Consider the following 12461-nt stretch of genomic DNA (forward strand, 5'->3'; position numbering starts at 1 on the left):
ACACACACAGACATGTATGAACTTATTTGGGCATAAGCAGGAAAAATTAATTATTTATCAGAAAAGTGAGATCAGAGTGATGCAACGTGTTGCTTTATAGTTCACAGACACACTTTGAAACCACATGCACTGCAGCAATGCTAAGACCTTACCTCCATTGTCTTTGAGATGTAGCGCAATCTTGGTGTCATCTATAAAAATAGATGAGAAAAGAGACAGAAGGAGGGAGAGAAAAAAGGGAGTAAATATTAAAGCTAATTTTTACATGTATACAGTTTCTCATTACATACAGTGAACTGTGATGTCATAGACTCTAAAAACACACCCACATCTCATCAACAGCTGTAAATGGGTCGCACATGTGTGTGATGAGAACTTCAAAGAGATTGGAAAATATGCCTGTGATTGGAGAGCGAGTTTCAGATTTGTAATGAATTGTTAATGAGCAATCCACTCCAAGATTCTTGAATATGTTTTCTAGTGAGCTGAAGAGCTCCTGTCTGAGACAGACAGGTCAACATCTGCTACAGGCAATTCTGGTGAGAACTGAAACTGAAGTGAATGAAGTAGCACGATAACAGCTGATGCTAAGGGATCTGATGATGCTGTAGTATCCAATGTAGCCAGTGGTGTTATAGCAAGATGTCAAGTTTATCATTTACAGCATGTTACATGCTTTCATTCACACACCTGATTTGCTGCCATATGTTACATCAGGGTTAGAGATGGAGAGAAGTATGTGAAATTTTGTTATTTCGAGATGAGTGTAATGATCAAATTCACTCTGATAAAAGTGTTAACATAAAATGTGCTTCATGCTGTTTACATTTAAATTCATAGATTTTAATTAAGTAAAGCATATTATTTAACCTCACTGAATCAACTTCGACACAAAGTTACACCAACAAAACTACATTTAAGGGATATTTCACCACCAGAATAAAAATTGTGTCATAATTTACTCTCCCTCGTGTTGTTTCAAACCTATATGGCCTACTTTCTTCTGTGGAACACAAAAGATTTTTGTCCATACAATGGAAGTCTATGGTCACCAAAACTGTTTGGTTAACAACATACTTCAAAATATCCAAAAATATCATCAAAATATCTTTTGTGTTTAGAAGAAAATCATACAGGTTTGGAACAACATGAGGGTGAGTAAATGATGACAGAATTATTATATTTGGTTGAACTGTGCCATTAGGGTTACAAATGCAGGTTACCAACTTTATAGTGCACAGCAGAATTGCAGTTTTATAGTAAATGTACATAAATTTTTTGATTATTCGATATGGACCTGTCAGCAAACCTCACTGGTCCAAAGTCCTTCCCTCCTTATAAATGTGCATTATACATCAAATATTTTCTCACTGGCAGTGAATGTGTAGAGTCACGCAGCAAAACTTTTACAGGAATTTGCACCTTGTTAGGACACGGTTGGTTAAGTGCTGACAGCAGAACTGCTGCAATAATAAGCAAGTAATAATTAGAAAATAATATAACTTTTTTATTTTGACTTTTGAGCTAGACTAACAAGTAGGAAGACAATGAAATTAGAAGTTTAAATTCTTGTTCTGAAATTTGGGTACAACTACTGCTCCTCTAGATTTGAAATATTTATATGCGTATTCATAATTCACAGGCAAGATTTATAATTTATGCTGTGTTGTTTACTGTCTGATAATGTGTTTGCACAAATCACAAAGAAAAACAGAGCAAAGCACACAACATGAGTTCTCAGTTAAACAATAGTTAAGTTGTATATGGATGAGGGTGTATTTTCAGTGTGTTTATTGTAAGTGTCAGTGTTTATTTAAGAAAGATTCTTGTGTGCCACAAAGGAGAATGATGAGCATAATTATCTATTGAACCCCATTTATTAGCGAACCCCTTCAGCTACATTATGAATGTCTTTTCTTCTCCAGAAATGGATTTTCCCCAAACTCATAAAGCACAAATAAGCCTTTCTTTTTCCATGTCTATTGATTTACGTAGAATCCATTGGTGGCCTCCTAAAATTATCCTACTGTATTCTTACAATGAGCAGTCACTTGTAACTAATGGTTTAGATCAATGACCCGTTGGTTTCCTAAAGGATTGTAACATCAGTTTCATGTTCCATATTTCAACCTAAGTGGTATATGTGTTCATTCAGGCATGACAGTACCTTCTGTTGGTATGCTGGTGGGCATGTGTGATGGAGCTTGGGTAGATTGACCCTCAGTAGTTCCTTTGTTCCTTGTGGTCTTCTTAGCAACTGATGCAGTGGTCAGCAGATTGAGATTAGTAGTATTGATGATTTCACAGGTGTTATCCTTAGTCTGCGGATGAAAGACAGATGAAGACAGGTGATCTGACAAATCTGAGATATGGTGGATATGTTGTTTGGGATTCAGGCATACATTTTGGTACTGTAACATTAAATGTGGCAATATTTTATTATCTAAAAACTAGGGCTGTCAGTTTAACACGTTAATTTAGTGCAGTTAATTAATACAAATAAAAATAATGTGCTAAACACACACACAATTCAAAGCCCTTTACCCAAATTCCATAATAAAGGCAATAACAGCCAAAGATGCCAGTCTGTACATACAGTAGACCAACAATTGAAAAACATCAAAGACACCAAACAATGTGCAAACAAATAAAGCTAAAAATGAATTAAAAAAACCTAAAATAGATCGTCATACATGTTACGAATTACTAGTGGCCTTTACTGTACAAGGCAGAAAGAAAAAGAGAAAAAGGGAGAGAGAGAGAGCATAGCATATCCTTTTCTCTCTGGAAACTGCAGATGAGTTCGTCCATCTGCAAAAAAACATCCACACACATCCACATACATACCTCATCTGGGCAACTCTTATCTACCCAGTCCTGCCGATGGCGATCAAAGCCACTGGAACATCTGTCAATAAAAATGATAACAGTCATTAGTATTTTAAAGACACACACAATAAATATAACACACAAACATGATCTCCATCTTTTATAGATCGCTGACCAATGCAGAAAAATCCTATGAAATCTTCTGAGAAACACTGTAAGAGTGTGTTCCACGGAAAAAAGAAAAAAAAAAGTCTTACGGGTTTAAAACAACAAAAAAGCGAATAAATCATTAAATTAATTTTCATTTATGAGTCCTCCAAAAACTTCCATTAAGAATACTCTGTTCACTGTGGTCCAGAACAGGAAATTCAATACGCTGAAATATACAGAGGACTGTCTACAGCAGTAATAGATGCTGGCTAATAGAGTCAGTACAGCTAGTATTTCGTTTCCTCCTCCCATGTCTTCATTTTTTCTTGTACTCAGAATGGAGCACAATGGGCCTCGGCTGCTTGGTATTCCTGACATCTGCTGAGATACAGTCACCCTTACTCCATATCCTTCAGCAACTCCCCATTCTCCATTCGTCTTTTCGTGATATATTATCTCTTTTTAGTTTAGTACAATTCACCATACTCACGTCATATAATCTCTCCGTGTTTCTTGCTGATATTTTGGGGTCAGAAAAGAAGACACACATTTGCTGCCCAGTCCCTTCACTTGTAATAAACAAACCAGTTGTTTTTATGTGTGCGTGTGTGTGTGTGTGTTTGTGTGAGATTTTTATTTCTCTTGTCACAGCCTGTCACATTAAACAAAAATAAAAAGGATCCCATTCCTTTTTGTGCTTGAAAAACAAATTTTATTCAAGAGTTGATATAAATGGACAAAACAATTAAATAAACATGGGAGAAATACTTTCATTTCTGCAATAAGGTAACATAAACTGACAGTCTATGGAATCTGCGTGTCTTAGAACAGCATTTTTCAATGTGTTTTCTTTCTTTTGTTCCTTTATTTATACTCAGCTCTTGTAATATTGTGTGAAGGCGTCGGCATCAGCTAACACAAGACACTGCTCTAAACACATGATGTGCTCTTGGGAAAGAAGCACCTTGACCAGTGGTGGCATAAGGGCACTATAATGTGTGCCAGACTGTCTAACTGAAAGCTTTGGATTAGAGATTTCATGACCCACGGACAGGAAGCAGAGCTGAGCTGTGAGTGGCTACTGACTGGAATGCGCACACACACACACACACACACACACACACACACACCCACCTCTATAGGCCAAAGATTTGCTACTGAATACAGCTGCTGACTTTGTGAGGCATTTTATTTCTACTTTGCAATTTTGTTGCTCTTTTGTGGTAGCGGCATTTTTTGTAGTATTACATTCACATGTATTCATTTTGCTAGACATTTATCCAAAGCAACTTTTAAATGAATATACCAAAAATATTAATGCTAGGGAGTAAGGATGCACAATATATTAGTATCATATTAAATACAGTAATTCATTAGGATATTTATATTAGATGTTTAATTTTATGTTAATTTCCCCTATTTTTACATTTTGATTACCACTGTATTCATCTAATGGTCAAATATTCTTTCTATGCTGTTTTTTAATTCATTTAGATAAAATGCCATAACATGAAAATAACTATCCGCTTCAGGCCAACAATGTATCAGTGAACCCCTACTAGGGAGAAAGTAACATGACAAGTGACCCAAAAGTGGCCAAAGTACAAAACGTACAAACTAGATTTCAAATGATTTAATTAAACAAATGTGATTTTGAGTAATTTACTTTCATAGCTTTACCATGGTCATTATGTCTGCTTTCCTTTTCTCTCCCAGTTACCCCAAGCCCTGATGAATGATACAAGGAAGACAAGTAAAACTGAAATATATCTCTGAAGATTTGAGGTTGCCTATGGCAGTGGCCACATCCTTCGTCAGCACTTCTCCAACCTTTCATAATCTCATTTACATGTTAATGGCTGCAAATGCAGTCAGCTCAAATTTATTCTGATCCAGTAATAATTTGACCTTGAGGGTGAAAGAATGCTTTTCCAAGTATGCAAATCTATATTTTGATGCACATAATTGTTACTAATACACTCATATGTTAAAGTAATTTAATTCTTTCAGAGTAATGAAATATGAAAGATATTAAGTGCAACACTTTACTACAGTATTATGGTCTTCTGTTCAGTTAGAGCTTGTTTTTGTGTGTGTCAACTGCATCAGATTAGACTTCGTCTGCTCTCTCCAAAGACAAGGGGTAAATTGTTGATAAATTGCATTGGAAGGACCAGACTGTCAGTTATATTAGCTTAAGTCAACTGAGTTACCTGCATTTACTATATCATTAGTCTGCTCTATTACTCTCTCTCACACGCAAACACACAGCCTTAATCAAGCCAAAAAACTGACTTTAATTACTGCAGCAATTTCTAACTATACATTGTTTCCATAACCTCCAGCCAAACAAAAATGGTTATGCATATTGATGAAGTCTGAATATGACTCCCTTGTCTACCAGGAGACGATTCAAGACTCAGTATTCCGATTTAATTATACAATCCAGCTGATTTAGAAGCAGGTTTCCTAAAGTTGATGGAAAAACCAAGGTCCCACTGACATTGAAAGATGTGCTTGTGCATCATTATTGTGGGTATGTAATGATTTAAAAATAACAAACTGCACTGAAAAATGCTACAGCTCAAAAAATGTGTGCAGGACATATGCACTTGATAAAGGGAAAAACAAACTCCTCTAACACAAGCGAACTGGTCTTTTTCTCTCTCTGCCAGTCATAAACTAAATCTTACAATAAACACCAACTGGGATATTATATTCCTGAATCCCTCAGAATATGTGCATGCATGTGTGTGGGTGTGTATGTATGTGCTTGAGAATGAGAGCGAGGGATTGAACGAGTAGACACATGGAACGATTGCCAGGAAAATAAAGCAAAAGGAGGTCGGGTGTCTCGGTTCTTTGGTATGTGATCTACAGAGAAAAGCTGTCTGGGTTCGAGAGGTGAGGGCCCAGGCATGAATCAGCAGGAATGTGACTTTATTTTTCCTCTTTCTCACATTCTTAGGAAAAAGCAGTCTTGGTATGAAAGATTCTCTGCCACATTTGAAGCACTATTACTTAAAAAAATGCAACGTAAGATGCAAATGACATTTTGTTAATGGTTTACACATGATATTTACAATTCGTTTAAATTTTTAGGCCATCTTTATATACAAAGGCAATCTTGTAACATTGTGACTGCTGAATTAGAAATGGTGAATTATCTCCACACATCTTGTGTTGAGAATGCTTGTGTTTCAGCAACTGCTGACAGTTGCTGACTTGTAAAATGTAAATTACTCCCCTCGTTCATTGCACCACCTCAAGGCAAGCGGTCTGAGAACGGCATCTTCTATTCCAGTAAAATGACATTAGAATAGGGGCAAGAGAGACAGATGAATAGCGGTTTGCTTTCTCACCCATTGAGCCGGTGACACCAGCTGCAGTTGAAGTTAATCTGTGATGCTATGCAAGAAGTGCAGCTTGTGAATTGAAGACATGCTGCGGAAAAGAAAAAAAGACATAGAAAATGCATCAGCACAGAATCAATCATGAATAGAGCAAAAGGCTAATAGAACAATGAACTGGATTTCCATATAACTTGTGATATAAACTCTAAGAGGTACAACAATATAAGCCTCTGTTAGCTATAAGGTACATCAGTTTTGTTATCAAGACTGTTTGTGTGTGCATGTATATATATACAGTGGTGTGAAAAAGTGTTGGCCCCCTTCCTGATTTCTTATTTTTTTGCATGGTTGTCACACTTTAATGTTTCAGATCATCAAACAAATTTAAATATTAGTCAAAGATAACACAAGTAAACACAACATGCAGTTTTTAAATGAAGGTTTTTATTATTAAGGGAAAACAAAATCCAAAACTACATGGCCCTGTGTGAAGAAGTGTTTGCCCCCCTGTTAAAACTGTGGTTTATCACACCTGAGTTCAATTTCTCTAGCCACACCCAGGCCTGATTACTGCCACACCTTTTGGAAGGTGTGTGTCCCATTACGTCTGGCGTAAAAGTAACACTGCATTTCAGAAAAAGAACATCATACCAACAGTAAAATATGGTGGTGGTAGTGTGATGGTCTGGGGCTGTTTTGCTGCTTCAGGACAAGTTATCGCAAACGCTTGATTGCAGTTGTTGCTGCTAAGGGTGGCCCAACCAGTTATCAGGTTTAGGGGGCAAACACTTTTTCACACAGGGCCATGTAGTTTTGGATTTTGTTTTCCCTTAATAATAAAAACCTTAATTTAAAAACTGCATGTTGTGTTCACTTGTTATCTTTTACTAATATTTAAATTTGTTTGATGATCTGAAACATTAAAGTGTGACAAACATGCAAAAAAATAAGAAATCAAGAAGGGGTTCTATACTTTTTCACACCACTGTATATATATATTGTGTGTGTGTCCATTGGCTTACTGGGTAGTGGCATCATTTCTACAGCTGTACTGCTAGTAATTTTGGTCTTTAACAGCTCCACTCGGTGATACTCATAGATAGTCTTTCTCCGCACATCTAGAGCCAAACAAACACACATTACAATTACCATGTAAATCATTTGGGTTGTTGAAACTTCTGTAGCACAAGCAAATAGAGAGAGAGGAACAGCATTTTTCTGTAAAGTTCTGTCTTCTCATGTACGTTAGCTCTTAATTGCCATTTTGAACACATTTACAGTACTTTTAAATTGTTTAATCCAGCTTATTTTTAATGTGTGGGCATTTTTTACTTGAATGTGCAAGGCTTCTGTGATAATCTGCTTCCAGTTATTTTAGTTGTACAAAAACAGTCCGTTATGCTGCTTGAATCAATGTTTACATCATGACACCTGCTTGATGACTGATGATCCAAAAATAAATTTGACTATCCAAAAGAACATCAGTTCACAAATAAAACATACATGAAATCTAAAATCTGTTACGCCGTTGTTGGCTATTATTTTGGAATAAAAAATAAAAAAAAATGCTTAAAAACACGAGATACTGTATTGGCTGTTTTTTTTGATAGTGTAAGTAATGTTTATTTATTTATTTAACCTGGAAAATGTGTCAACATTAATTGTAACTGGAACAGGAATTTACACTAGATTAAAAAAAACATAAAAAACAAACAAAACAATGAGGACTTTGCTTCAGAACAGCATCACTGCACAACACTGGCAAACAGGTATTTGTTATTGTGTTATTGTAATTTTTATCGTAATCATGAACACACTGGTTTGTAGTGCAAATAGTTTTACTATTTACTGCACGTTGTTATTCTTAGTTATTTACCAGTAGCTGCAAATGAATCTGAAGTCTTGTTCAATCAGAAGAAATAGCTTACTTCCATACCGAAAAATCCTTGTGCTCCACGGACACATGCTCTTTCAAACAAGATGTTATCCACAATTGTGAAATGGTCCTAGTCTGTTATCTTTGTATAAGGCATGAATTCATTTAGCCATGTCTATAATTGCATAAATAGATGGAGAAGTTTAATTTCATGTTAAATGATGGGAATCTTTGCCAAAAAAGGGACTAGTAAAGTTGTATGTGCTCAGTAGAGATCTGTATCTAGTCTAAGCTGACAAAACCCACATTGGACCACAGCGTGAGAACTTAAGAGTACACTGATTGCATGCAAAGTTATCAAACACTCTTTCCTAGCATTGGGATGCATTATTCACTGTAATGAAATAGTTGAATATTTGTGAATACAGTATATCTGATTGAAAAAAAAAACTATTTCATGTAGTTTCCAATGCCAACGCCAACGAGTGACACAGGAGAGAATGCTTAATATGCTCACTAACAGAAGCTCTTATCCAATACACTGTTAAACATTAAAACAAAAAAGACCTGTGTGTGTATTAAACTAATTAAGTCAATTAAAAAGGTTCCTCTTGTTGGTATCTCTTACTCAATAAAATTTGTTACATTTAAAATAGAATGAAGAAAAAACTACACTGCTAAAAGCCAATTCACACCGCACCGACAGAGGCAGACCAATGTCAACAGCCAACAGAGAACGTTACTTCTCAGACATTCCAAGACCGACAAATGTCGGTTCAACAAATGCCGACGTTCAATCGGCGTTCAAGCGCAGACCAAAGCCATCAGATGCCGATGGGGTAACACACTGATCAGACAAAACCTGACGAACATGTCTGTTGCCATTTGTCAGCATCTGTCAGTGCAGTGTGAATTGGCCTTAAGTGAACTATACATTGGTTATTCAGTACTAACACTCAGTCTCTAATGCCATGAATCCCAGCGACACCCTAGAAGACAGAATGGACTTTTCATAATTTAAATGTATGGGTTGATAAACCTACATTATTTTGATGTGCTTCATCTGGAAGTAATTCAGTATATAATAGTCTTTTGAGTTAAAGTTAAGCCCGCTATAATCAACACACTCTGGATCAAAAGCATGATATAACTGCACATATAGATGCATCCAGTAATACATCATCTACATGACTGGTAGCTGAATTGCCCAAAAGCAGTGAAATGGAAAATTGAATTAGAATGAAGAGAGGATGGGTAGTGTAGCAAGATTTCTATATGTGTGTGTTTGTGTTTGCAGGTTTGATTAAAATTACTACCAAAACTACCTAAAATCAAGCAATAGAGAAATTGTTTTGAAAATCTCTCACCAAATTTAGTAGTGAAAAAATGTAGTTCCTTGCTATTTAAAAGGCTCACAAATTATGAAATTCACATTTTGATTTAAGTTTACTGATGTCTACAGGTTTGTGTAAAGAGTTGGGGTCACCTCTGTATAAAAACACTCCTTTCTAACAGAGTGAAACCAATGTGTGTGTGTTTGCGGGTGTGTATATGGCTTTTCGTGTGTCACCTCTCTGGATGAATGTGTACGGTAGGGGAAAATCTCTCTGATAAAGTTAATGTGTGTGTGCAGCTGAGGAAGTATCTCTCTGACCTTGCTGAAACCTACATCGCTGGAGTATTAATACATAAAAGAGCAGCTAAACTTTAAGACAGGAAATTGTAGCTTGTTCAGTGCAGGCTGTTTTTCTCTTCCTGTGGGTAATTACATTTCTTGCCCATGGGGTGTCACAAAACCCTTAGTAGCATGCTGATAATGCCTGGAGATATGCATGTCTGTGCTTATGCATCTTAAACAGTGTCACCTGATGAGTCTCCAGACACTAATTAGTGAAAGAGAAGCGAGATCCACTGTGGAAGGAATTTTATTTTCTTCTGTATTATTTGCTTCACTGTACTAAAGAGTGTTCTTTAGACTCAGTTTGCTTCAGTATGCTTGAGTTTTCGATGAGCTGAGAGATTACAGGAAATCTATTTGTGTATGTGTGCAAGACAAGTGTGTGAGAAAGAAATTTTATTTTAGTTTCTTAGACGTCCTGGCTACTTAGAAAATGATTTGCATTAAATTCTTAGAAATGCATCTGGAGGACATAGTTAGGCACCTTAAATGGACATATATGTTGAATATGCATTATGACTGGATGAGAACAAAGCATCTGCATTTGATGAAAGTATAAATGTTGAGTTTGGGTGTTTCCTCGTTGTTGCAATCTACAGCCAACCCTGAATGACTGTATGAATGTAGACCTTTTCCTGCAGGAAAATAAATATTCAAAAGACTTTTGTCTCATACCTTTAATTGAAATGGAAAATTGCCATGACACCCACACAGGCTATTACCACTCTCAATCACTCCACCTCATTCTCAACTCTCTCCTTCCCCTCAGAGCTGTCTCTCTCGTTCTCATATTGTAACAGACAGACACAATGATGCAAATCCTGCCCTTTCTCAGCAGACAGACACAAACAAACACAGACACACATACGCTCGGAGAGAATAAGCTGTCATGGAAAATCATGAGATTCCATTCATGATGTCCTGACAGCAAACACCTCCTCTCCTCCTGTTCTCTCCCACACTCACTCACTGCCCAACTCCAGACATATTTATCTGCTAAATTTGTTTCTCCGGCGCAGCTGGGTTTGGTCCTGCTGGGCTCACTGTTACTACGACATCAAAGACTTTTCCTGCTTGGCACACCAGACAACAAACAGACAGCTTGAGAAGGGAGGAGGATGGAGCTTTGAGATCATCCCAGAAGTAATCGACTGTCAGAACAAACATACTCCCAGTTTTCTGATGGGTTGAATAGCACCTGCCAAATTCAGTCATCAACTCAAATCTCCAAAAAACACACACTTGGAATACAGAATGCAGATTGTTTATTGGTGTTATGTGCCACGTTCACTCACTGGGGATCTGCTGAATCTTATGGACCACCACAAAGGCATCAGACAGTCCAACCTTCACTGGATGATTGACAGAGCTGATCTTTGCAATCTGCACTGGGACCTGAAATAAAAGCACATCCTAGTTAATTCATCCATCATCGACCTGAGGAGGTGAGGTTAGACAGCTAGATCAAAAGGAAAGCAAGAAAGCAAAAAAAGAAAGACAAGAAAGAAAGAAATAAGATAGGGATGAGCAGAGCAGACATGGGGAGAGGGAGAAGCATAATTCAGTTAGGAAGTTTGTGGGCTAAATATGATTTGCAATAATCAAATAAATCTCAACAGCATTTACAAGAATGCCTTCTGACTAGAGGGTTACAATATTTCCGGTCTAGTTTATTTGTGGTTTTGTCTTTTGTGACAGAGCCCTGATACTCCTGTCATGTCTTGTTTTCTGTGTGCCCTTTTTCCTTGTTTCATGTTGGAGCGTGGTGTTCCGATCCCGGCACTCGTGTCTTGTTCAGTTTCGGTTTTGTGTCGGGGTTCGGACAATCGTGCTCCATGTTCTGTCTTGTTGTGTGAGTGTGCGGTTTCGAGTTGGCTCCAGCCATACGCTTTTCTGTCCGCATGTGTTGTGGTGTTCAGTGTAGCATGCGGTTCATGCTTATATCAGCCGTGTGCTTTCATGTTATGTTTTGTCTTCTCTGCAAACATGTCCTTGCGGGGCACATGCTGGCTTTTTGCGGGCACACTGGGCTAGAGCCAGCCCACACCAAACCTAAACAGGCCCGGTGCGGGCTTGCCAAGGGAGGCCCACAGCTCTGGTCTCACCGCAGGCTCTCTGTGAGCAGCCCACACTATGGGACTGCCCACATTAATCCCATGATGGCCCAGTGTGGGCCAGACATGAGCCTGTTAATAAGAATATTGTGGGCAGTTTTCTTCCTTACCACTAGGGATGCTAGGGTGTTTTAAGTTTCCTTAAGTAAAGCCATGTGGTAGAGAGAGTTAGCAATAGCAAGCAGCAGTAGCCAGCATGGCTCACCTGATGAACACATTGTGCTGTGTCCTGGTTGGGAAATGTGTCATTTCAAGCCCAGTCTAAAGGAGTTTTTTGTGTGTATGGCCAAAGTTTGGATTGATGGTAACAGTTTAAGACAATGTAATTGTATGCATTTTAGAAGCACTCTTTATTGGTGTGAGGTTACCACATCATGGTCCAGTTTGAATATGGATTTAAAGTTATTTTCGACGTGAGACTATAGTCTGGACTATTTTTGACTGTTCCTGGTTAGGAAGAG

The 12461-nt window shown here is 37.6% G+C and overlaps 1 protein-coding gene across 1 annotated transcript in view; it reads right to left on the reverse strand.

The window, feature by feature from the left end:
- The window catches only part of LOC107659453 (plexin domain-containing protein 2-like), a 68817-nt gene that overhangs the window by 3614 nt on the left and 52742 nt on the right, over window positions 1-12461 (reverse strand). Inside the window, exons 7-12 of the mRNA XM_016448402.1 lie at window positions 11182-11281; window positions 7355-7450; window positions 6342-6423; window positions 2848-2908; window positions 2168-2321; window positions 153-191 (exon numbers count right to left, since the gene is read on the reverse strand). Of these exons, the coding sequence (XP_016303888.1) occupies window positions 153-191; window positions 2168-2321; window positions 2848-2908; window positions 6342-6423; window positions 7355-7450; window positions 11182-11281 (532 nt within the window). The remainder of the gene's footprint in view (window positions 1-152; window positions 192-2167; window positions 2322-2847; window positions 2909-6341; window positions 6424-7354; window positions 7451-11181; window positions 11282-12461) is intronic.

Source organism: Sinocyclocheilus anshuiensis, unplaced genomic scaffold (assembly GCF_001515605.1).
Source record: "Sinocyclocheilus anshuiensis isolate Anshui unplaced genomic scaffold, SAMN03320099.WGS_v1.1 scaffold815, whole genome shotgun sequence".
Taxonomy (NCBI): domain Eukaryota; kingdom Metazoa; phylum Chordata; class Actinopteri; order Cypriniformes; family Cyprinidae; genus Sinocyclocheilus; species Sinocyclocheilus anshuiensis.